Source organism: Cherax quadricarinatus, chromosome 81 (assembly GCF_038502225.1).
Source record: "Cherax quadricarinatus isolate ZL_2023a chromosome 81, ASM3850222v1, whole genome shotgun sequence".
Taxonomy (NCBI): Eukaryota; Metazoa; Arthropoda; class Malacostraca; order Decapoda; family Parastacidae; genus Cherax; species Cherax quadricarinatus.
Window position 1 is genome coordinate 10,943,786 of NC_091372.1, and position 27,964 is coordinate 10,971,749.

A 27,964-nucleotide genomic window follows, 5' to 3' on the forward strand; every position below is an offset into this window, starting at 1 on the left:
ACACAATGTCTGTCTTATTTTCATTTACTTTTTTTTTTTGCCCTCCCCAGGATGCCACCCACACCAGTCTACTAACACCCAGGTACCTACTTACTGCTAGGTGAACAGGGGCAGCAGCTTTAAGGAAACTAACACTCAGGTACCTACTTACTACTAGGTGAACAGGGACAGCAGGTGTAAGGAAACCAACATCCAGGTACCTACTTACTGCTAGGTGAACAGTAGTAGTAGTAGTAGTAATAGTGCTAGTAGCAGTAGCAGCAGCAGTAGTAGTAGTAGTAGTAGTAGTAGTAGTAGTAGTAGTAGTAGTAGTAGTAGTAGTAGTAGTAGTAGTAGTAGTAGTAGTAGTAGTAGTAGTAGTAGTAGTAGTAGTAGTAGAAAGCTGAGAGAGTGCAGAGCTGGTAGTTATTATAGAGAGAACCAGGGGAACACAACTCTGTGAGGTGGTGGTGGTGTAACATGAGTAGTCAGGTTGGTAACTAGCATCTCCAGCTTGATGAGATACACAGCCTTCCTCCCTGGCTCACTCTTCATACATCCCACAATACACATATAACCTGCTAGCAACCCTATCTTGGTTGGTAGTGCACTCAGCTCACACACTGGGGTACACATTGGGGTCTGTGGTTTGATTCCTGGTCTTCTTCTTTCTTTCAACAAACCGGCCACATCCCACTGAGGCGGGGTAGCCTAAAAAAAATAAATAAAGTTCCTCTTTTTAAATTTAGTAATATATACAGGAGAAGGGGTTACTAGCCCCTTGCTCCTGGCAGTTTAGTTACCTCTTACGACATGCATGGCTTACGGAGGGAGAATTCTGTTCCACTTCCCCATGGAGATAAGAGGAAATAAATAAGAACAAGAACCAGTAAGAAAATAGAAGAAAACCCAGAGGGGTGTGTATATATATGCTTGTACATGTATGTGTAGTGTGACCTAAGCGTAAGTAGAAGTAGCAAGACATACCTGAAATCTTGCATGTTTATGAGACAAAAAAAATACACCAGCAATCATACCATCATGTAAAACAATTACAGGTTTCCATTTTACATTCACTTGGTAGTACAGTAGTACCTCCCTGAGCGGTTGCTGTCTACCAATCTACTATCTATCTCGATTCCCAGCATGGGTGGAAATATTAGGATATGTTTCCTTAAGACACCTGCTGTCCTCTTCTCATAACAGTAAAATAGGTACCTGGGTGTTAACTGACTGGTGTGGGTGGCATCCTAGGGATAAAATTAACCTAAGTTGTGGGAAATGCTCTGCATAACCAGAGACTTTCTATATAGTATATCATTGATGTCAGCTATGGCCTGTAAAAGTTGTATCATGTACTTTTAGAAATAAAGATTATTATTATTATTATGTACTCTATATGTATGCTAAACACCATCATAAAAAAAATCAAATTTCTGAAAAAACACAGATAAGAACATTTAACTTCAAGCGCATAAAGCTGAAAGTCACAGTGCATCACTACTAAAAACAGACAATAGCGGCCTCCCTCATTAGTCTCATATGACTGATGATGCAATAAATGACCTTTCTCATCCCATCACTAACCAAGCGGCACCGGGGGAATGGGAGGTAATCAGGTTTCATTATTTGGCATCAGAGTCCTTTAACAGCATCAAGGTACCTCCTTGATATGGGCAAATTTGTCAGGCCATGGGGGGGGGGGAGTGACCTGGAGTATACCATATACAGTGGACCCCCAGTTAACGATATTTTTTCACTCCAGAAGTATGTTCAGGTGCCAGTACTGACCGAATTTGTTCCCATAAGGAATATTGTGAAGTAGATTAGTCCATTTCAGACCCCCAAACATACACGTACAAACGCACTTACATAAATACACTTACATAATTGGTCGCATTCGGAGGTAATCGTTATGCGGGGGTCCACTGTATATATATATATATATACATACATATATATATATATATATACATACATATATATATATATATATATATACATACATATATATATATATATATATATATGGTATACTCCAGATATACCATATATATATGGTCCCTGGCTTCAGTTCATACATCAGGAAAACTTTTTAATATCCACTCTAATCTCTTGAGAATTTTCTATGTCATGATCATACCCTCCCTGGTATCTTATTACGTCAAGCTCCATAAGCCTATTCTTACACTCCCTGCAATTCTGGTATCAATATTTTTGCAGACCTCTGGTGTTTGTTTCATCAGGTACAGGCTCTATCATATTATTTATTCTACTGTATATAATATCAGTAAGTTGTTAAATATGAGACATGTCTAACGCTTGAGGATCTCTATTTGTCTAAGCATTTTTCCTGTGCAGTAGATATCTCTAATTAAATACTGAAGAAACCTGCTGCATAGGTGCTATATTTGACTGAAGAAGCCTGGTACACAGGTACAGTATCTGACTGAAGCAGCCTGCTACAAAGGTGACAGTCTGGCAACTAAAGCTACCCAAGTAGTGCACACGTCTTATTTCCACTAACAATACACATTCTAAATACGGGAAAAATAAAACTGATGATCATCTCAAGCACATTATTTATTTGCTTACACAAGCCCAAAATTCTCTTTTAAGTGTAGCCAAGCTAATACTGCATTATTAAGTGGAAAACACTGTATACCGTAGATAATTATTATTAAGAGTTAAAAGGAGTCTCCTTTTCACTGTTTTTGAAAGCTTACCGAGTGTGCAGTCTCTGTGTTTGTATTTAACCCTTAAACTGTCCAAACGTAGATCTACATTTGCTCGTGAAGCGCTCCGAACGTAGATCTACGTTTTTTGTATTGTTTCTTATGGAGAAAATCAAGGTCGGAGCACTACGCATGCAAACGTAGATCTATGTTTGGAGAGTTTAAGGGTTAAGGTAGAGCACTGTGTGTAGGTGAGTTTTTTATGCATGCATAGCATTTTTTCTATTTTAATGCAGTTTATATAATAAAGTGTAATGTGTCTTTGTTTCCTGTGGCATTAAGTACAGTATAGTACAGTGTCTGCACTGCCTGAAATGCTCTGCGTGTTAAGGGGCTTTCTGCATGCACACATAAATGTCATTCACCTCTGTACAAACACTGTATCATGCTGAAATAAAGACTCTTAATCTTAATCTCTAGAGGGATGAGAATGTTACAATAGAAAGACTCTCAAAACTCATCAAAGGTAAGGTATATCAAAGGTACCTCAGTGGGAGATGGTCAGAGTGTTAAATACAAAAAAATTACATTATAGGTAAATCCAAGTCAACCCAGGGGACAGGTGTGATTAGAACCCATGGCGAGAGTCGTAAAACTCCACGAAAATGGTTTGTTTGCAATTGTGTTGTTATGATTTTGTGAGTCTAAACTCAAGTCAATTTCTTCAATATGAAGAAAGTCAATCCTGTTTTGCTTTAACACAAAGATAGCTCATAAAAACTGTCCTAACATTTTCAGATGTTTCTGCATGTGGATCTTTTGACTTCTAGGTTGAGCAAAAGTTATTGTGCAGTATTGGCACTTAAAAGGTTTCTCACCAGTGTGTAACCTCCGGTGTTCAGTCAGGTGATGACGAACAGCAAACTTGCGATCACAATGTTCACATCTGTATGGCTTTTCACCAGTGTGTCTTCGTCTGTGATCTTCCATGTCAATTTTTGTGACAAAGGCTTTAGGGCAAAGATCACACTTAAATGCCTTGTCACCAGCATGTCTCTTCAGATGCACATGTCTGCTAGCTTCATATCTAAAACTTTTCCCACAAACACCACATATAAATGGTCGCTCTTGTGTGTGAAGCCGCTTATGTGCATTTAAACTGTATTTATAAGTGAAATATTTACCACAATGATCACATAAGAAGGGCCGTTCACCTGTATGAACCCTCATATGAATGATCATGTTACTCTTTTTTGAAAAGGATTTCTCACACACTGAACAACCAAATGGCTTCTCACCAGTGTGACTTCTTTCATGAGTATTTAAAGTACTTTGAAATCTAAATACTTTAGGACAATGACTGCACCTCAGTAATCCCTCAAATTTTTTCTTCTGAATTTGAAATTCCAAAGGTACTTCTACATGTACATCATCTACAGTCTCTGATGATTCACAGATCTGTAATTCATCTGTAATATCTCTGTTTGTTTGTACATTTTCTGTCTCTTTATCATGTAAATGATGAACACCAGAGCTGCTTTCTTGTTTTACACACAAACTTTTTTCATGCCGAATTACACTAACATCAAAAATATCTACGTGTTCCTCCATTTTAATGCTGCATCTTTCTTCAGTTTTTTGCAGCTCAGGTTTAATATGATACTCTTCCTTGGGTTCCTCCTTAATTCTATGCAATGAAAAATTATTTCTGGGGGGGGCAACTGTCTCACAAACTTTAATATCTGAGACATTTCCACTTGATTTTAAATTTGTCATCTCATTTTGGTTACCTCTGTATGACCCTGTTTCCATTACTTCTACTTCCTGGCATATTTTTATATGATGAAGAAATTTTTTTCTATATCTGAATGCTTTATTGCAACGTTTACATATATATGGTCGTTCACCTGTGTGAATTCTTCTGTGAACTCTACGATGTGTAGCAGAAATAAACATCATCTTGCAATCTTTGCATTTGAATGGTCTTTTGCCCGAGTGTTTTCTATAGTGAACCTTAAATATAAACTCTTTAAAGAATTCCTTCTCACATTTATCACACTTAAATTTTAATTCATTTTCAGATTTCTTCTTTGCAATTTCAGGGATATCTTGAGCTGATTGACCGACGTGGGAGGTGGTAAGGACATTCTGAAATGATCGTCCACACTGGTGCTTTACTAAAAATATTTCTTGCTGAAAAGCCTGATGACATTTCTTACACGTAAAGCTATACTTCCTAGAATGCAATTTTACGTGATTTCTAAGCTCACTCCTAAATGAAAAAGAAGAGTTGCATTTTTCACACTTGAAAGGTAAATCTTCTTGGCTGGTGGACTGATATAGATAATGCTGTTGCTGGGATGGGGGAACACGATGCCCTGTGGACATCTTCCCAGATTCATTTTCGCTTACTGAAATCACAGATTGTTTGGTTTGCAACTCATGCTTGGCTTCATGAGCTTCAAGCAGGGTAACATATCTGTATGATACATCACAGTATCGGCATTTCCTCAGGGGTTTTCTTTTATTCTTGTGACGTCGGACTGTTGTATTACCATGAGGTGCATGTGCAGTTTGGGATTCATCTAACTGAGCAAGTAATTGACTAGTATTAGATGGTTTCTCTCCATCACCACTATTTATGTCACTAACAATTGAAATATCTTGATTTAATAAGATAGTTTTAATTTTATTATCCATGAGTATCTCCTCTTCATTTTTGAAAGATATATTATTAAGGCTTGTACCAGTAGTCTTCCCACTGTATTCTGAATCAACATATTCTATTTCTGTAGCTGAAGAAAAGGTGATAATGCTTTCCTGTCTCACAGAATCCATGCCATAAATTTGCATATCTTCTTGTTGGACGGATGTCGGGCATAAGTCACTGATAGCATCAGACCTAGGTACTGCATTATTAATAACATTCTGGGGTACTATCCACTCACTGCATAACTGAGAATCTATACTTGCCTTCTCTGTATAACATTCATAATTTGATAAATGGTCAGGTATCACAGGTTCTTCAGTAGCATTCCTGCTACAAGAGGTATCAGGCAGGCACATGACAGGTAATGTATCAACATCCTCTTGGCTATTACCAACTTGAGGCAAATCTGCAAAATGAAATCTCTCATTGTTCTCAAAACTGTTCATAAGTAGCACTTCCTGATCCTGACTGATGCTACTAACTTCCTCAGAATTCTTAATTTTTATTATGGATTCTTGTGATCTGTTTGAGAGTGTTACTAGTCTGTTAATTTTATGGACACACGTGCTTCCGTCTCCAATGCTTGTTAATGTGACAAGCAAAGCCTCTTCCTCTTTGGCCAGATCAGTATATAATATTATGCTCTCTTTAAAAGATTTAATTGAGTCGTGTTTCTTTTTCAAGACAAATTTACTGTCCTTAATGTCATGTGGCACTTTTGGGATCATCTGGAGATCATCACTTGCAACAAGGCAAGACTCTCTGGGAGTAATGTGTGCTTGTATCTTAGCATTGTACATTGCTCTATCCAAATTGATTTCAAGTCCTGCTCGTATATGGGATTTTAAATGCTTTTTCAGACTGATAGATCTTGAAAAGCGTGCAGAGCAGAACTCACACTCAAAGGGGCGTTCACCTGTGTGTATTCTTAAGTGTTCTGTGAGGTGACTTTTAACCATGAATGAGGCACTACAATGAGTACAATTAAAAGGCCTTTGTCCAGTGTGAGTACGCATGTGTATGAACAATGATGCTCTGTAGCGGTAGCACTTGCCACATACAGTACACATGAACTTGGCTTCCCCTGTGTGAATTGTACGATGACCCTCTAAGACAGTGAGAGTTTTAAACACCTTTCCACAATTTTCACACATGTATGGTTTTCTGTCTGAATGAATCTCCATATGTATCTTAACATTAACAGAAGCCTTAAATCTTTTGTGACATATTTTGCATTCATATGGACGATCTGAGCTATGCTTCCTTTTATGCACAGCAAGGTTAAACTTCCTATAGAACTGCTTTCCACATTCATCACAGTTATGGGGCCGTAATCCTTTATGTATATTTCTCTCATGGTCGTTTCTTGTGGCCACGGATTTAAAAGACTTCGAGCAATGGTGACATTTGTGGCGTTTTTCCTCACGTACTCTGTTGCATGCATTTTTCCACCTTACATCATAATACAATCGTTGGGATTGCATACGTTTTACATCTTTTGCTGTGCATCCAACTTCTTTGTGGTCTAACCAGTCATCTTCATTTTCAAAGCTGTGGCTACAGTCATCACAAATATATGGTGGACCTTCCCTGTGTTTCTTTTGATGGGCTGTGAGGAGCGTGTAGCGACTGAAACAAGCACTACATTCATTGCATTTATAAGAACTGTTAGTGGGATCACACAGGTTTTCTTGACACTGCTCTTCAGGTTTGCACAAGCACTGTGTTTTATGTTTGTACAAGTGTTTTTGACACGGCGCTTCAGTGTGTTCCATTGAAATGCTATATATAGACTCAATAGCTTCCAGGTTTCCAATAGTATTTTATGGCAGCATCTACACTTGATACTTACAAAGATGTGCTATAACTATACTTATGTTGATTTTTATACATATATTAAATGTTGTAAACAAATAATCCCACCGAAAATGTTCATTCATTATAAATGGCAAGTTAAACTGTCACTTCGATTGTATACTATAATTACCAAACATAAGATGCCTATTATTTAAACATTAAATTTCTTTTTGAAAAACAAGAAAATTTACTCAGGAAACTTGTGGAACGCCGACAACAGAACGGACACACTTCATCTGTAAAGGCAAGATATAACAATAAATTTCATGACAATATAATGTAGGCATTGTTGAAAACATATTATACTATGTGTGTGTCCAGTATTTAGGATTTTTAAAAGAGAATACGCAATTTTTTTTTGAGAGGCACTGGCTGTCTCCCACTGAGGCAGGGTGACCTGAAAAGAAAAATCTTATACTCATAATAATGTATACAGGAGGAGGGGTTCGAGTAGACAATTATAAACTCATTTTAATAATGGGGTCTTAAAAATCTATTGACAACACCAGAGTCATTAAAGCTGCATGTAACCTATTTGTCACTATACATGAATACTTTCACACAGAGCGGGCCGTGGGGCCATTAACCCCCGAATCCCTCTCCAGGTGCAGGTCAGCCATCACTAATCCGGCAATCAGTTATCCGGTTCCATCAGTAATCCAGCACTAATTTCAGTTAGCATAATTTCAAATTTCATCATTATATTGACTCAGATCATTATACTGACTCAGAAATGGTGCAGATGGTTGTAAATCCACAGCAGCAAGCCAATGGAGGAGAAAGCAGTGATGAAAATGAGAAGATATAGCAGAAAATTATGTCACTAAGTGAGGAGAGGCTGTATATATTTACACAGAGTCTATCATCATTACTTTATTTTATTTTATTTTTTTTCAACAAGTCGGTCGTCTCCCACCGAGGCAGGGTGACCCAAAAAAGAAAGAAAATCCACAAAAAGAAAATACTTTCATCATCATTCAACACTTTCACCACACTCACACATTATCACTGCTTTTGCAGAGGTGCTCAGAATACAACAGTTTAGAAGCATATACGTATAAAGATACACAACATATCCCTCCAAACTGCCAATATCCCAAACCCCTCCTTTAAAGTGCATGCATTGTACTTCCCATTTCCAGGACTCAAGTCCGACTATATGAAAATAACCGGTTTCCCTGAATCCCTTCACTAAATATTACCCTGCTCACACTCCAACAGATCGTCAGGTCCCAAGTATCATTCGCCTCCATTCACTCCTATCTAACACGCTCATGCACGCTTGCTGGAAGTCCAAGCCCCTCGCCCACAACCCTTTCGAGGACGACCCCTACCCCTCTTTCCTTCCCCTAGAGATTTATATGCTTTCCATGTCATTCTACTTTGATCCATTCTCTCTAAATGACCAAACCACCTCAACAACCCCTCTTCTGCCCTCTGACTAATGCTTTTATTAACTTCACACCTTCTCCTAATTTCCACACTCCGAATTTTCTGCATAATATTTACACCACACATTGCCCTTAGACAGGACATCTCCACTGCCTCCAACCGTCTCCTCGCTGCTGCATTTACCACCCAAGCTTCACATCCATATAAGAGTGTTGGTACTACTATACTTTCATACATTCCCTTCTTTGCCTCCATAGATAACGTTTTTTGACTCCACATATACCTCAACGCACCACTCACCTTTTTTCCCTCATCAATTCTATGATTAACCTCATCCTTCATAAATCCATCCGCCGACACGTCAACTCCCAAGTATCTGAAAACATTCACTTCTTCCATACTCCTCCTCCCCAATTTGATATGCAATTTTTCTTTATCTAAATCATTTGATACCCTCATCACCTTACTCTTTTCTATGTTCACTTTCAACTTTCTACCTTTACACACATTCTCAAACTCATTCACTAACCTTTGCAATTTTTCTTTAGAATCTCCCGTAAGCACAGTATCATCAGCAAAAAGTAACTGTGTCAATTCCCATTTTGAATTTGATTCCCCATAATTTAATCCCACCCCTCTCCCGAACACCCTAGCATTTACTTCTTTTACAACCCCATCTATAAAATATATTAAACAACCATGGTGACATTACACATCCCTGTCTAAGACCTACTTTTACCGGGAAGTATTCTCCCTCTCTTCTACACACCCTAACCTGAGCCTCACTATCCTCATAAAAGCTCTTTACAGCATTTAGTAACTTACCACCTATTCCATAAACTTGCAACATCTGCCACATTGCTCCTCTATCCACTCTATCATATGCCTTTTCTAAATCCATAAATGCAATAAAAACTTCCCTACCTTTATCTAAATACTGTTCACATATATGCTTCAATGTAAACACTTGATCTACACATCCCCTACCCACTCTGAAGCCTCCTTGCTCATCCGCAATTCTACATTCTGTCTTACCTCTAATTCTTTCAATTATAACCCTACCGTATACTTTTCCTGGTATACTCAGTAAACTTATTCCTCTATAATTTTTACAATCTCTTTTGTCCCCTTTCCCTTTATATAAAGGGACTATATATAATTTTTACAATCTCTTTTGTCCCCTTTCCCTTTATATAAAGGGACTATACATGCTCTCTGCCAATCCCTAGGTACCTTCCCCTCTTTCATACATTTATTAAACAAAAGTACCAACCACTCCAACACTATATCCCCCCCTGCTTTTAACATTTCTGTCATGATCCCATCAGTTCCAGCTGCTTTACCCCCTTTCATTCTACGTAATGCCTCACGTACCTCCACCACACTTACATTCTGCTCTTCTTCACTCCTAAAAGATGGTATACCTCCCTGGCCAGTGCATGAAATTACCGCCTCCCTTTCTTCCTCAACATTTAAAAGTTCCTCAAAATATTCTCGCCATCTACCTAATACCTCCCTCTCCCCATCTACTAACTCCCCTTCTCTGTTTTTAATGGACAAATCCATACTTTCCCTAGGCTTTCTTAACTTGTATAACTCACTCCAAAATTTTTTCTTATTTTCATTAGAATTTCTTGACAGTGCCTCTCCCACTCTTTCATCTGCTCTCCTTTTGCACTCTCTCACCACTCTCTTCACCTTTCTTTTACTCTCCATATACTCTGCTCTTCTTAAAACACTTCTGCTTTGTAAAAACCTCTCGTAAGCTACCTTTTTCTCTTTTATCACACCCTTTACTTCATCATTCCACCAATCACTCCTCCTGCCCCCACCCTCCTATAACCACAAACTTCTGCCCCACATTCTAATACTGCATTTTTAAAACTATTCCAACCCTCTTCAACCCCCCCACTACTCATCTTTGCACTAGCCCACCTTTCTGCCAATAGTCGCTTATATCTCGCCCGAACTTCCTCCTCCCTTAGTTTATACACTTTCACCTCCCTCTTACTTGTTGTTGCCACCTTCCTCTTTTCCCATCTACCTCTTACTCTAACTGTAGCTACAACTAAATAATGATCTGATATATCAGTTGCCCCTCTATAAACATGTACATCCTGGAGCCTACCCATCAACCTTTTATCCACCAATACATAATCTAACAAACTACTTTCATTACGTGCTACATCATACCTTGTATATTTATTTATCCTCTTTTTCATAAAATATGTATTACTTATTACCAAATTTCTTTCTACACATAGCTCAATTAAAGGCTCCCCATTTACATTTACCCCTGGCACCCCAAATTTACCTACTACTCCCTCCATAACATTTTTACCCACTTTAGCATTGAAATCCCCAACCACCATTACTCTCACACTTGATTCAAAACTCCCCACGCATTCACTCAACATTTCCCAGAATCTCTCTCTCTCCTCTACACTTCTCTCTTCTCCAGGTGCATACACGCTTACTATAACCCACTTTTCACATCCAATCTTTATTTTACTCCACATAATCCTTGAACTTATGCATTTGTAGTCCCTCTTTTCCTGCCATAGCTTATCCTTCAACATTATTGCTACTCCTTCTTTAGCTCTAACTCTATTTGAAACCCCTGACCTAATCCCATTTATTCCTCTCCATTGAAACTCTCCCACCCCCTTCAGCTTTGTTTCACTTAAAGCCAGGACATCCAGTTTCTTCTCATTTATTATTACAATTATTATTATTATTATTACATTATTATTACAGGCTTTCGTCTTACACTCACTTGGCAGGATGGTAGTAACTCCCTGGATGGTTGCTGTCTACCAGCCTACTACCTAGGTCAAATAAAATTATTTAACATTAATATTTTTATTATAGTATTTATTTTCACATGTGCTTTAATTTTTTTTTTTCAACAAGTCGGCCGTCTTCCACCGAGGCAGGGTGACCCAAAAAGAAAAAAAATCCCCAAAAAGAAAATACTTTCATCATTCAACACTTTCACCACACTCACACATAATCACTGTTTTTGCAGAGATGCTCAGAATACAACAGTTTAGAAGCATATACGTATAAAGATACACAACATATCCCTCCAAACTGCTAATATCCGAAAACCCTCCTTTAGAGTGCAGGCATTGTACTTCCCAGTCCTTGAAATGGGAAGTACAATGCCTGCACTTTAAAGGAGGGGTTTTGGGATATTAGCAGTTTGGAGGGATATGTTGTGTATCTTTATATGTATATGCTTCTAAACTGTTGTGTTCTGAGCACCTCTGCAAAAACAGTGATTATGTGTGAGTGTGGTGAAAGTGTTGAATGATGATGAAAGTGTTTTCTTTTTGGGGATTTTCTTTCTTTTTGGGTCACCCTGCCTCGGTGGGAGACGGCCGACTTGTTGAAAAAAAAAAAAAAAAATTAAAGCACACGTGAAAATAAATATAGTAAAAATATCAATGTTAAATAATTTTATTTGACCTAGGTAGTAGGCTGGTAGACAGCAACCACCCAGGAAAGCCTGTAATTGTTTTACATGATGGTAGGAGTTCTGGTGTCTTTTTTCTGTCTCATAAACATGCAAGATTTCTGGTACATCTTGCTACTTCTACTTACACTTAGGTCACACTACACATACATGTACAAGCATATATATATACACACCCCTCTGGGTTTTCTTCTATTTTCTTTCTAGTTCTTGTTCTTGTTTATTTCCTCTTATTTCCATGGGGAAGTGGAGCAGAATTCTTCCTCCATAAGCCATGCGTGTCGTAAGAGGCAACTAAAATGCCAGGAGCAAGGGGTTAGTAACCCCTTCTCCTGTATATATTACTAAATTTAAAAGGAGAAACTTTCGTTTGTCCTTTTGGGCCACCCCACCTCGGTGGGATATGGCTGGTGAGTTGAAAGAAAGAAACATGCAAGATTTCACGTATGTCTTGCTACTTCTACTTATACTTAGGTCACACTACACATACATGTACAAGCATATATAGTATATACTATATACAGCCTCTCCTCACTTAGCGACGTACTCGTTTACCGTTGCCTTGGACTTACAACAGGTTCTCTGACCAGTATTCATACCTATATAATGTATATTAGAACTGATTTCCTCTATTCTGTTTATTTCAATATACAGTACACTACTGTATGAACATTTAAAAATATACCAGAAATGTTATAAATGGTGCTAAGATGGCATTAAAACAATATCAAAGATGGTTGACACAAACTTACTACCATTATAGTATGCTCCTCACTTAGTGACGAATTTGTTTAATGATGTGGTCTTAGGAATGGAACTCCGTCGTTAAGTGAGGAGAGGCTGTATACACATATCCCTCTGGGTTTTCTTCTATTTTTTGTTTGCTGTTCTTATTCATGTTTATTTCCTCTTATCTCCATGGGGAAGTGGAACAGAATTCTTCCTCCATAAGCCATGCATGTCATAAGAGGTGACTAAAATGCTGGGAGCAAGGGGCTAGTAACCCGTTCTGTATACATTACTAAAGTTAAAAAGAGAAACTTTTGTTTTTCTTTTTGGGCCACCCTGCTTCAGTGGGATACGGCAGGTTTGTTAAAAGAAGAAAGAAGAACTTTAATTAAACAGGGCTTGCCTTCTGTAGATAACGTAGTGATGATCTTTTTTTTTTGCCAAGACGGCTGGAAAGTTGTGGTTTGGTGGTTCATCATTACAGTCTGGGCACAATTGATGGCAAATGCATTTTTTTCTTTGGGTTGCCCTGCATGAAATGGAAATTATATTTAAAAATATATGAAGTCCAACATTACACGGCAGCCTTAAATCCTGTTGTCCAGACTGATTAAATAAAAGTCACATTCCCTTGTAAAGAGCATGGATAAATATACCAATAGTGTAAAGGTGAGAAGAAAAAATTGATACCCCTTTAATCCTTGAAATAATCCTCATTCATTGCAGTGCTGTATGACCCAAGTGGGTTTAGCACTTCTTTTTATTATTATAATAATAATAATCCTCAACCGTTATACCCAGGTACGCTGTACAGGTGAGGGAAAATATTACAATATAACCATTCTAATCAGAATTTATTGTTGCTATTGAGGAACATATTAAGTGATACTGAGAAACATATTAAGCTGATATTGAGGAACGTGTTAAGCTGATATTGAGGAACATATGTGGAACAATATACAAATAACTTGCACATAGGAGAAAGAATCTCATGATGACGTTTTGGTTTGACTTCGACCATTAACGAGTCACAAGTGGCAGATGGACAAGCAGAAGCAGAATTTTTTTTTAACCCAATGGCCATCTTCCACCAAGGCAGGGAGACCCAAAGAAGAAAACACATTCATCATCATTCATTCAATTACCATCTTTCCAGAACTGTGCTGATATCACAATCAGATTACCCTCTGACTATATCCTCACCCATCCTTCAGAGTGCAAGCACTGTACAGTGGAACCTCGGTATACGACCCGCTCCCTACTCGAACAAAGCTCAGCACTCGACCAAACAAATACGACCTGCCAGAACTTTGCTGTAAACTATTTCGTGTTTCTTCGCATTTTTTTTTTTTGTATTATCTGTATAAATAGGTCACCAAGGGGCCTATGGAGATTAGTGATAACAACCAACCAAACAGAAAATTGGTTGGGAAGAACTTGTTCAATACTCAAATGGAGCGGTAAATGGAGGGTAATCATTAATGGGAGAAGAAAAGAGAGATACAGTATGATGTATGAAGAATACTGAAAAAAAGGAGTAAATGTGGAAATGTCTGATGTACCAGCTGGACAATGAAGATGGTAGAAATGACATAAGGAATGAAAGGAAAAATAGGGAAAGAGTAAAACAGATTGAATTAATACTAAAGAGTTAAAAGAAGCAATTATAGAAGACACAAGTAAGATTCATGGAAACCGGTTAGCCAGACTTCGTGTCCTGGAGGTGGGAAGTACAGAGCCTGCACTCTGAAGGAGGGATGGGGGATATTTGCAGTTTCTTTTAAACTGTAGTGTAGGCATGCTTCTGGCAAGACACTGATGGGCTGAATGATGACGAAAGTGTTTCTTCTTTTTCGAGTTACCCTGCCTCAGTGGGACACGGCCAATGTGTTAATAAAAAAAAGTAAGTTTTAAAATTAAAAGCAGTTAGACCAAACTGCCATTCAGAGGTTTATCCACAAACGAATTTTATGATTACATGTGTAAATACCACCCACATAAGGTTATACTAAACCCCTCTAAAATAAAAACCGTTCATACAAAGAAAAAGTCAGTAAAACAATAAATAGGATCATATACGCTTAACATATCCAACTTAAACAGAATGCACAGGGTATTACCTGGAGTTTACCTGGAGAGAGTTCCGGGGGTCAACGCCCCCGCGGCCCGGTCTGAGACCAGGCCTCCTGGTGGATCAGAGCCTGATCAACCAGGCTGTTGCCGCTGGTATAACAACAATGAAGGAATATATATCCCAAGCTACCAGTGACTGTCACCGGCGGTGGAGCACGATGATCAATGGCTCAATTTGAAGCCAAGAAAAATGTGGAACACCGAAAAGAAGGTGTCGTATATGTGTGGCTCTCCTGTACTGTACAGAACTTACTCTAGGTAAAACTGAGGGAGCGTTGCACTCTAACACTGGACGATGGCTCTCTGGTCTCTGGAGTCCTGTGTTCATCCTGGGCAAACCAATCTGAAATAGGTAGACGGTTAATAATAATATGTATAGTTTTATACAGATGTCAAAATGCCAATTTTTTGATACAGTGGAACCTCAGTGTTTGAACAAATTGGACCGCTAAGGAACCAGACCTCCAACGAACTGGACCACAAACAAACCAGACCTCGTATGAACCAGACCTCAAACGATTTTGTAGAGAAAAATTAACCCGGTCTTTGAATGTTTTTTTAGTCTGAACACGTCGTTTTGTTTACAATCCAGTTGGCGTTGTGTTCCCGCACAACATGTCTGGCCTCTGTGCTCTCTTCCCATATTTTTTTACTGTGATTTTGTGGTAAATATTAGTACAGGAAGTCTTCAACTTACGATCACATTGGGCACCTCCTGAATAATGATATAATAATGATATACACAATACATAAGATTCTCAAGATATTTGTAAGTTGAGAACTTGAGTGAATATCAAAATGGTATGAAATACTGCCAGGTCGGTAAATAAGACACATAGGCAACAGTCAGACATCTTTATTCAGAAATGTTTTGCCTACACAGTAGCTTTCTTCAGTCGAGTACAGAAAATAGGCCGGAGTGGTAAGATGTGAAGACGATGTAATAAGTCCATCACCCCTGAAGGCGTAGATTTGAGGTTGTCGGTCCCTCAGCCTGGAGGGACTGATTACATCATCTTCACACATTACCGCTCCTGCCTACTTTCTGTACTCGACTGAAGAAGCTTACAGTGTAGGCGAAACGTTTCGGAATAAAGTTGTCTAACTGCTGCACACGTGTCTTATGAGGTTGAGGACTTACTGAACAGTACTAATTATAATATTATCACGAAAAATTAATGAAAATGGCCCCGAAAAAGAGCAGCAATGAAAATACTGTTTCAGACGTCGAACTTTTCGCAGTTCGAACACTGCCTAAGAACCAATTAAGTTCCGAAACCATTCAAAGTTCTGCTGTGTCAATACAGAAGTTACAAGTAGTGAACCTGAGTGATGTTAACACTAAACAAGTTTGATCTGAGGATGAGGGAAGTGCCATTACCTTGGATCAAGAGCCCTTCACCAAACACTGACATTAAGGAAGCATTAGGTACTGAAAAGCTCCAATTCCTCGGATCAAGATCCATCCACAAAGCACTGGCATTAAGGAAGCATTAATAACTGAGAAAGAAGCTCCATTACCTCGGATGAAGAGCCCCTCCACCAAATCCACCTATGCGTAGTTGCTACCCCAAACGACTCCCTTATCTTACATTAAAGTTACATATTTCACTACATATATGTGTGCCCACAATGCCCAAGTGCCCCCAACAACATTATAAAAAAAATATATTATGTATTTAAGGCCTTAAAACTTCACAGATCCTGAAAAAAAAAGAAGAAATAAAAATTCTCACAGGTGTTGTTGTTGTTGTTGTTGTTTTATAGGGCCACTGACACCTCCCGCCGTATTTTAAGTAATGATAATAATATCTTTATTTACCGGTAAGCCAGCGAAAGGCTTCGGTTAGATGACCAAAAGCTCCAACGGCGGGTCATCATCTGACCAAGATCCGCATCAGGAAACACTTGTCCTGTTTCCTGACCTAACCTAACCTAACTACCAGTACATGATACAACTTATACAGACCATAGCTGACATCAATGACATACTATATAGAAAGTCCCTGGTTATGTTGAGCATTTCCCACAACTTAGGTTAATTTTGTCTCCCAGGATGCCACTCACACCAGTCCACTAACACTCAGGTACCTACTTACTGTTAGGTGAACATGGACAGCAGCCAGCAGGTGTCTTATGGAAACATCCAGCCGCACCGGGGATCGATCCCCGGACTTCGGTGTGTGAGCTGAGTGCGCTAACGATCGAGCTACTGGACACTACACACCTGGTCACTACTAACACTCTCTTCCTGTTCTTGTGTCAACAATTCAAGCAGCCTCCACACATTTCCACTTATGTAGCTCACTTTTACGAATGATTCTGTAAGCTTCGTTCCAGTTCATAAGGTGTTGCAGATCATTCCTGTGTTGAACACAGGAGTTGTTATGGTTATTTTGGCTACAGACGAATGCGTATTCACTGATCACAAGTTCCAGTGGTCTAGCTATTCACCCATGAATATCTGTAGATCCCTCCAACAGGACGATGCTAAAAAGTTTTATGGAGTATAATAATAATAATAATAATAATAATAATAATAATAATAATAATAATAATAATAATAATATCTTTATTTACTACAAGTACATGTACAAGGTATACAGTCCTAGTTGACAACAATGACATACTACTATATAGAAACTCCCTTATGCTCTGCATTTCGGGCAAATTAGGTCAGTGTCCCAGGATGCGACCCACACCAGTCGACTAACACCCAGGTACCCATTTTACTGATGGGGAACATAGACAACAGGTGGAAAGAAACACGTCCAATGTTTCTACTCTGGCTGGGAATCGAACCCAGACCCTCGCCGTGTGAAGCGAGAGCGTTAACCACCAGGCCACCAGAGTCTGCTATTCTACTATTCTACTATTCTATTCTGCTATTCTACTCCACTATGTAAGTGGTCTATGAAATTCAGCAGTTAAACTTACACCATATCAAATTTTTACGCAGTTCCCCTTATAGCCTTTTAGAAATTTAATTTTAATCTAAAAACCCTGAAATATGGGCTAAATTTCAAATACTTATTATTTTTCAACAGTGCTATGGTCTGCTACGTGTCCATTCATAGAAGAATATCTTATGTAGTTTCATTACGATCTATCTATCCGTTCCTGTGATCACTGAGATAGAGGAGGCTGGGGTTATGGTATACAGGGGATACCTGTCTTGGATCACACAGCGACATAAATACATAAAGGTTCAATAATAATTCATCAAAAAGCGTCATGCTAAAATTTCGAATAAGTTGAAAAAACCCCCCAGCTTTTTCTGTAATCATGGAAGCACTGTCGAAAATTTTACGAAACTGTGTGTTGGTTGCAAGTATGAACAGTAAACCCACACGTTGCACAATAAGCTTTAGCTGGGGGTAAAATTTGTCTATGTATAGAGCTGAATCTTGACGTGGTAAAGCTCTACACAGAGCCAAATATTGCCCGAGTTAATGTTTGGTCTATCTTGCAATGTCCGTGTTGGTATAATTGGTCATTATTTGGGTGGAATATAGCCATGGTGGAACGTGGCAGTGTGTGAGGTAAATAAATGCATATGCTGAGTGCGTGGGGACCTCATTTCTCCTGAGATAGTGAGACTATAGTCATTTCTCTTTAGATAGTCGCAGTATAGCTGTGTGAAGATGAGGGGTATATCACAGCTGTTGTTGTTGCTGTTGCTGTTGCTGTGGGTTGCTGTGGTCTCCACTGCTGCTCCTGGTAAGGAATTAATGTTTGGTATTATGAATAACGCACACAAGGACGGTGGATCATGCCTCCACCACTCCTTGTGTTGAATAACACACACAAGGACGGTGGATCACCACTCCTTGTGTTGAATAACACACACAAGGACGGTGGATCACCACTCCTTGTGTTGAATAACACACACAAGGACGGTGGATCACCACTCCTTGTGTTAAATAACACACACATGGACGCTGGATCACCACTCCTTGTGTTAAATAACACACACATGGACGCTGGATCACCACTCCTTGTGTTAAATAACACACACATGGACGCTGGATCACCACTCTTTGTGTTAAATAGCACACATGGACGCTGGATCACCACTCCTTGTGTTAAATAACACACATGGACGCTGGATCACCACTCCTTGTGTTAAATAACACACACATGGACGCTGGATCACCACTCCTTGTGTTCAATACCTCACAAGAATTTAACATCTAACCAATTAAATAATACACTTGTGCTAAGAATTACTAATAATCTTGAATTCCTTCGCTTCTCCACAGAATAAATTTGAGAGTCAACGCGACACAGTTTATTTTTTTTTAATTTCAAGGAGTTATCCAAACAGTACAGATGTTTTATTCACCAGGACAAGTATTTTCTGACCCTCTCAGTAATTATGTACTGGACTACGACACCTGTGTCTCGAACCATTTTAAATACAGCTCAGTGTAATTATATTTCTTTTGTGCAGTATGCAAGATGTACACAAATAACCCGGACACAGAAGAGAGAAGGTCACCACGATGTTTCGTGGACCATTGTCAGTGTGACTGTAGTGTAAATGGTACAAGTCGGAGCGAAACGTTGCTATAAGCTTCTTTCTCTTATGTGTGGGTTATATGTGTATTATTCCAGTTATGGTATTGTATGTTTTTGTTTATATATATATATATATATATATATATATATATATATATATATATATATATATATATATTATATATTATATATATATATATATATATATATATATATATATATATATATATATTATATTATATATATATATATATATATATATATATATATATATATATATATATATATATATATATATATATATATATATATATATATATATATATATATATATATATATATATATATATATATATATATATATATATATATATACGCCTCTTATTCAAATTCAAAATTATATTTTTTTGCGTAATATGTGTAATTTACATAAAACTATGTATTGATAGGCATACAAAAAAAAAATTAATATTTAGATTAAATTTTGCCACCAAAGTGGCTAGTTTACTGTGCCGCCCATATCCATCCTGTGGACGGTAGCGCGAGAGCATGTGGATACACAAAAGGCCTAGGAACTAGGCCCCAAATGGTTAACAGGAATACATATGGATTTACATCTACATATCTATAGTTCACTTATCTGTTACAAGTAAATTTAGGAAATTTGCTTAGTATATCTGGTATCTTATTTTCATTAATAAGATATCTTGACATGTCACATAGGTTATTATACTGTCTGTCTCTGTATTCCTCAATAAGTGGACAATTAAGCACATAGTGTTCAAGACAGTGACCATATGCCTGATCACATAATTTACATTTAGTTTGATCATCATCTGTGTGTCTCCCAAACTGCCAGAAGTACTTGTAACCAAGCCTAAGCCTGGCCACTACAACATCAGTCAGTACTTGTAACCAAGCCTAAGCCTGGCCACTACAACATCAGTCAGTCTGTTCACATTGCAAGTTGCTCCATAAACATACTTATCTACGTTCATGTTATCATAGTGGGTTATAGATCTACTCAGGCTTCTAACTGCATTCCTATAACAATCATTTTCATTATTTACTTCTTTCCTAATATTATTCCTAATGCTAGACACAGTTATACCAAAGTTATATTCTACATTCTCCTTCTCGATACTCTTCTTGGCTAACATATCAACTTTATCATGAAGGAGTAATCCAATGTGTGATGGGATCCATAGCAATTGTACATTAATTCCTTTGTCCCTAATTTTTGAGTATCTATACCTGGCTTCCCCAATGAGCATGTTGTTGGAGTCATTATATGAGTCAAGAGCCTTCAATGATGACATAGAATCAGTAATGATGATAGAGTCAAGCTCAGTGTCATAGGTTAGCTTTAGCGCCATTAGGATTGCAAACAATTCAGTTTGCAGTGTAGACGCCCAGTTGTTAATTCTTATGCCTAACTCAACAAATTTATTATCGTTCTTAACTAGGGAGGTGGCAACAAGAGCAGATGCAGCCCTGCCAGAAGACTCCTGTTTAGATCCATCAGTGTATATAACTTGTGATAACTTGTTACTACCAGCTAGGTGAGAAATTTCTTCTTGAGCAGTTGCTCTAACAAGAGATTTAAGGAAGGGATTACTAGCAATGAGCTTCTTGGGAGGGACTTGTAGGTATGTGATATTAAATGAACACATCTTCCATGGAGGGGTGAAATGCTCTTGTTGCCTACAGTGATACAGTTCATGCAGGTTATAAAACTTAATGCAACTGCACGTTTTCACAATCCATTTAGATCTGTGTGTATTTACCTCTAGACACTTGGTAAGATTCACTGTGACAGTGTCTGGTTCGTTTCTCAACATTCTAATACAGAGTACAGTGTTAATGGAATTTCTGGCAGATTAATCCTAATGCTCACACACTGCTAAGAACTAGACTTAGGTTATTGTATACCTCGAGTATATCTGGAGAGAGTTCTGGGGGTCAACGCCCCCGCGGCCCGATCTGTGACCAGGCCTCATGGTGGATCAGGGCTTGATCAAACAGGCTGTTACTCCTGGTCACACACAATGCTCATCCTCATATCCGACATAGACAAGGATGTCAGCCACAGCACCGTGTCTTCCTTTGCAGATGACACCCGAATCTGCATGACAGTGTCTTCCATTGCAGACACTGCAAGGCTCCAGGCGGACATCAACCAAATCTTTCAGTGGGCTGCAGAAAACAATATGAAGTTCAACGATGAGAAATTTCAATTACTCAGATATGGTAAACATGAGGAAATTAAATCTTCATCAGAGTACAAAACAAATTCTGGCCACAAAATAGAGCGAAGCACCAACGTCAAAGACCTGGGAGTGATCATGTCGGAGGATCTCACCTTCAAGGACCATAACATTGTATCAATCGCATCTGCTAGAAAAATGACAGGATGGATAATGAGAACCTTCAAAACTAGGGAGGCCAAGCCCATGATGACACTCTTCAGGTCACTTGTTCTATCTAGGCTGGAATATTGCTGCACTCTAACAGCACCTTTCAAGGCAGGTGAAATTGCCGACCTAGAAAATGTACAGAGAACTTTCACGGCGCGCATAACGGAGATAAAACACCTCAATTACTGGGAGCGCTTGAGGTTCCTAAACCTGTATTCCCTAGAACGCAGGAGGGAGAGATACATGATTATATACACCTGGAAAATCCTAGAGGGACTAGTACCGAACTTGCACACGAAAATCACTCACTACGAAAGCAAAAGACTTGGCAGACGATGCACCATCCCCCCAATGAAAAGCAAGGGTGTCACTAGCACGTTAAGAGACCATACAATAAGTGTCAGGGGCCCGAGACTGTTCAACTGCCTCCCAGCACACATAAGGGGGATTACCAACAGACCCCTGGCAGTCTTCAAGCTGGCACTGGACAAGCACCTAAAGTCGGTTCCTGACCAGCCGGGCTGTGGCTCGTACGTTGGTTTGCGTGCAGCCAGCAGCAACAGCCTGGTTGATCAGGCTCTGATCCACCAGGAGGCCTGGTCACAGACCGGGCCGCGGGGGCGTTGACCCCCGGAACTCTCTCCAGGTAAACTCCAGGTATGTACGAACCACAGCCTGGCCGGTCAGGTACTGACTTTAGGTGCTTGTCCAGTGCCTGCTTGAAGACAGCCAGGGGTCTATTGGTAATCCCCCTTATGTATGCTGGGAGGCAGTTGAACAGTCTAGGGCCCCTGACACTTATTATGTTGTCTCTTATTGTGCAGGAGCTTTTAAAATCTTCTCCAGGCTGAGGGACTGATTACATCATCATTTCAGTACTACACATGTTGCCTCTGTATTTAACTGAAGAAGTCTACTGTGTAGGGGAAATATGTCATCAATAAAGATACGCTAGTGTTACACATGTGTCTTAATCATCAATAGTACATCATTACACAGGTACACACAACACTGTGCTAAAACAAAGTTATTTCCTCCTCCAACCTTTGCAAATTCTCCTCAAAATCTCCCAAAAACACCGCATCATCAGCAAAAAGCAACTGCGACAACTCCCACTTTAATCCGGCACTTCTGGCCAACACCCTGGCGCCCACATCTATTACACACCCTCGTCTATAAACATCATAAACAGTCACTTTGAATACCATGGCTACATTGAATTTTAATATACATATATCACGTGTTCGAGTTATTTTCTTGATATGTTTGTGGCTCTAATGGCTTAATATCTTTATTATGCAGCCCTTGTACAGAGAACCTTCACAACACACATAACTGAGGTAAAACACCTCAGTTAATGGGAACGCTTGAAGGTCCTGAACCTGTACTCCCTGGAACGCAGGCGGGAGAGATACATGATTATATACACCTGGAAAATCCTAGAGGGACTAGTACCGAACTTGCACACGAAAAATCACTCCCTATGAAAGCAAAAGACTCGGCAGACGATGCAACATCCCGCTAATGAAAAGCAGGGGTGTCACTAGCACGTTAAGAGACAACATAATAAGTGTCAGGGGACCTAGGCTGTTCAACTGCCTCCCAGCATACATAAGGGGGATTACAGATAGACCCCTGGCTGTCTTCAAGCAGGCACTGGACAAGCACCTAAAGTCAGTACCTGACCAGGCGGGTTTTGGCTCGATCAGCCAGGCTGTTACTGCGGCCAGAAGTAACAGCCTGGCTGATCAGGCCTGATCCACCATGAGGCCTGGTCACAGATCGGGCCGAGGGGGCGTTGACCCCCAGAACTCTCTCCAGGTAAACTCGATACCCATCCTGTGGGAGGTGGTCAAAAGATTACAAAGGCACATAATGGGTCCAGGAACTGTACCTCAACATTACAAAGGCACGCAATGGGTCCAGGGACTGTACCTTAACATTACAGAGGCACACAATGGGTCCAGGGACTGTACCTCAACATTACAAAGGCACATAATGGGTCTAGAAACTGGGCCGCAAAGTTCTGACAGTTGAACAAGATACAATGGTAATGAAATATTGACATGTCAGGGTGACCTTTGGTTACTGGTCCTGCTGGATAATAAGTCTCTCTCCCGTGAAAGTAAATTTGCTTACATGACTCACTACCTTTGTAACTTGTGAGTTCATTACCTTTGTAACTTGCTCAGCTATCAAAACTTCGGGGCCCCAGTTCCTGGACCCATTATGTACCTCTGTAATCTGTAAATACCTTTATAACTTGTCATGATTGTGACCAGATCTACCTGGAGTTCAATACCTTTGTAACTTGTCCAGCTATCAAAACTTCGGGGCCCCAGTCCCTGGACCAATTATGTACCTCTGTAATCTCTTGACCATCGCCCACAGGATGGGTATGGGGTACATAATAAACATTAAACTAACTCTCCTTCTCCAGACTCCAGCGGTCCTACTGAGGTCCCCAGTACCACCAGCGGGATCCACAGCCACCATGATGGTGGTAACATCACACCAGCTGAGGAACGTCACTCATTCCTCGTCCCTAAATCGGTAGGTACCTAAGTAACTTCTGCTTTCCCTGGGGTATACCTGAAGGATGTTCCGTGCACAGGTGATTGAAATTTGAAGCCGATTGGATGAGGCATTCTCGAGTTATTAGAGAAATGATATCGAAAAATCGGAGGAAGAAAGAGAAGAAAATTACGCAGTCTTAATAATAATAATAATAATAATAATAATAATAATAATAATAATAATAATAATAATAATAATAATAATAATAATAAACACTGGCTTAAAAAAGGTGAATACAAATGACTTGAAGGCTTCCGACCTCAAGGTTATCATTGTTGAGTTTAGAGTCATCGTCCATCCTCAGGTGTGTGACACCAACACTGGTGGTGTGTGTGACACCAACACTGGTGGTGTGTGACACCAACACTGGCGGGTATGTCTGACACCAACACTGGTGGGTATGTCTGACACCAACACTGGTGGTGTGTGTGACACCAACACTGGTGGTGTGTGTGACACCAACACTGGTGGTGTGTGTGACACCAACACTGGTGGGTATGTCTGACACCAACACTGGTGGGTATGTCTGACACCAACACTGGTGGGTATGTCCGACACCAACACTGATTGCTACACATGACACCGGCGGATTTAATCGCTATCTTTACAAACTGATGTCATTAACTATACTTACACAACTAATAATATAGTTCGTGAACCGGGTGGGTCCCAGAATGTCTCCTTGTGCTACTATGACTTACACAACTAATAATGTAGTTCGTGAACCGGGTGGGTCCCAGAATATCTCCTTGTGCTACTCTGGAAATCGCTATCCCACTCAGGTTCCATTAATTTTCTGTTGCCTTTCCAATTAGTCTATTCCTGCACTGCCAGTCTTCCGACCCCTGTGTCCCCCAACTCTAATATACTCTATACGCTCTTCACATTATATCCTTGTATTAATCAAGCCACTGGATGGCGAAACGTCTATAAATAGGGGTATCCAGATGTTTCACACGTGTCTAATTGTACTCAGCTCACACACTGAGTTCCGGGGGTCGATCCCCGGTATGGGTGGTAACATTAGGACGTGTTTCCCTAAGACACCGGCTGTCTGTGTTCACCCATCAGTAAAATGGGTACCTGGGTGTTAGTGGACTGGTGTGGGTCGCATCCTGAGGATAAAATTGACCTAATTTGCCCAAAATGCTCAATATAACAAGGTACTTTCTATATAGTAGTATGCCATTGATGTCAGCTATGATCTGTATACCTTGTACATGTACTTGTAGTAAATAAAGATATTATTATCTTATCGGTATATATACCATTCATGTACAACTCTAACATATACCGTTAATTTTTCTACCCATCACTTATCCTAGCCTTTCTTCTCCTCTTGTTTGTGTCCTGTAAATCCATTTGATCTCCTTCATTGCCCTGTCGTCAAGTGAACTCTGTCACTTGATCAGTATCCTCAGTGCGTCGTGGTGAGGCCAGGTACCAGATTGTACCAATCCCCGCACCTGCTTAAGTAATCTTGTCCAAATATATTTTGCTAACGCATCACGCGCCATTCTGAGTCACTCTGCAATAACAACTTGCCAGCTCCCACAAGCTCTCTGGGAGCCCTTGGTGTTAGTGTACATGATAGGTGTGTTTTCCTGGCCTTTGTTCATCTAGCAGTGAGTAGGTACTTGGGTATCAGTCAGTTGTTCATCTAGCAGTGAGTAGGTACTTGGGTATCAGTCAGTTGTTCATCTAGCAGTGAGTAGGTACTTGGGTATCAGTCAGTTGTTCATCTAGCAGTGAGTAGGTACTTGGGTATCAGTCAGTTGTTCATCTAGCAGTGAGTAGGTACTTGGGTATCAGTCAGTTGTTCATCTAGCAGTGAGTAGGTACTTGGGTATCAGTCAGTTGTTCATCTAGCAGTGAGTAGGTACTTGGGTATCAGTCAGTTGTTCATCTAGCAGTGAGTAGGTACTTGGGTATCAGTCAGTTGTTCATCTAGCAGTGAGTAGGTACTTGGGTATCAGTCAGTTGTTCATCTAGCAGTGAGTAGGTATTTGGGTATCAGTCAGTTGTTCATCTAGCAGTGAGTAGGTACTTGGGTATCAGTCAGTTGTTCATCTAGCAGTGAGTAGGTACTTGGGTATCAGTCAATTGTTCATCTAGCAGTGAGTAGGTACTTGGGTATTAGTCAGTTGTTCATCTAGCAGTAAATAGGTGCCTGGGTATTAGTTTATGTAGCAGTAAGTATTTGCCTGGGTATTAGTTTATGTAGCAGTAAGTAGGTGCCTGGGTATTAGTCAAGCCGCAACGGCTTGACAAAGCTTCTAGAGAGCGAAACGTTGCCACAATAAAACGTCACATTAGTTGCACTTGTGTCCTTTTACTTAACATATTACTCAATTGTTCATCTAGCAGTAAGTAGGTACCTGGCTGTTAGTCAATTGTTCGTCTAGCGGTAAGTAGGTACCTGGGTGTTAGTCAGTTGTTCATCTATCAGTAAACTGGTACCTGAATAGTTAGTTGCTCACCTAACAGTAAGTAGGTACCTGGGTGTTAGTAAGTTGTTCATCTATCAGTAAACTGGTACCTGAATAGTTAGTTGCTCACCTAACAGTAAGTAGGTACCTGGGTGTTAGTCAGTTTGTTCCTGAAGAAGAGAACTTTAGGACCCCAGGTATTAACAAGCTTATTTGGGAGGGATATCCTGAATAACTAACCTTCCGAGGGTTAATAATCCTGGGTTATCTTGGGTAGCTAACCCTTCAGAAATAATAACCAGGGTTATCCAGAGCTATAAACCCTCCGGGATTAATTATTTTAGGTTATTTAGCTTACTAGCCTTCCAAAATTCATTATCCAAAATTAATTATTTTGAGACATATCATTAATTTAATACTTAATACATAATACATAGGTCATTCGCCCTATAATCTAAAAATATTTTAATTTGATAGGGTTTTGTACGGCCTAAGTTGTCATTGGCCCTATAAATCTAAAAATATTTTAATTTGATAGGACTTTGTACGGCCTAAGCTGTCACTGGCCCTATAATCTAAAAATATTTTAATTTGATAGGGTTTTGTACGGCCTAAGTTGTCATTGGCCCAATAATCTATAAATATTTTAATTTGATAGGGTTTTGTACGGCCTAAGCTGTCACTGGCCCTATAAATATAAACAAAATGAAAGTCTCTGTAAGAAATTTTGAGTAAAATTAATTATTTTGAGACATATCATTAATTTAATACTTAATACACTCCTCTTACAATGACCACTTAGTGGTGATAACCACAATAATTCATTAAAAACATATTAATACATACTCTGAAATGGTCTTCAACAGGCAGCGGTAGATGAGAGCAGCGTGATAGAGGATGAGGTGGATCTTCCAGCGACATCCGTCCCTAAAATCCCTGGATATTCCAAATATCATGGAATATACCGCTAACAGCATGGTAGAAAGCCATAATATGCAGAATATGTCTTCATACAGTTTTATCTGCAAAAAAAAAAAAATGTAACTTGACAGGGCTATATACAGTGT

At 39.4% G+C, this 27,964-nt stretch overlaps 1 protein-coding gene across 4 annotated transcripts; it reads right to left on the reverse strand.

Annotated features, from left to right (window-relative positions):
• Window positions 1–2,544: 2,544 nt before the first annotated feature.
• On the reverse strand, window positions 2,545–27,881 carry LOC128699811 (zinc finger protein 721). 4 transcript variants are annotated; one of them, XM_070102397.1, is made up of 4 exons: window positions 27,744–27,881; window positions 15,207–15,296; window positions 13,224–13,349; window positions 2,545–7,457 (listed from the first exon to the last, which is right to left on the reverse strand). In XM_070102397.1, the coding sequence occupies exon 4, from the start codon at window positions 7,137–7,139 to the stop codon at window positions 3,426–3,428; it is 3,714 nt and encodes a 1,237-aa protein (XP_069958498.1). In that variant the 5' UTR covers window positions 7,140–7,457; window positions 13,224–13,349; window positions 15,207–15,296; window positions 27,744–27,881; the 3' UTR covers window positions 2,545–3,425. The 4 variants fall into 4 exon arrangements, with proteins under 4 accessions (XP_069958498.1, XP_069958497.1, XP_069958500.1 ...); XM_070102396.1 differs by lacking the exon at window positions 27,744–27,881 and adding an exon at window positions 16,690–16,738; XM_070102399.1 differs by lacking the exon at window positions 13,224–13,349.
• Window positions 27,882–27,964: the final 83 nt, after the last annotated feature.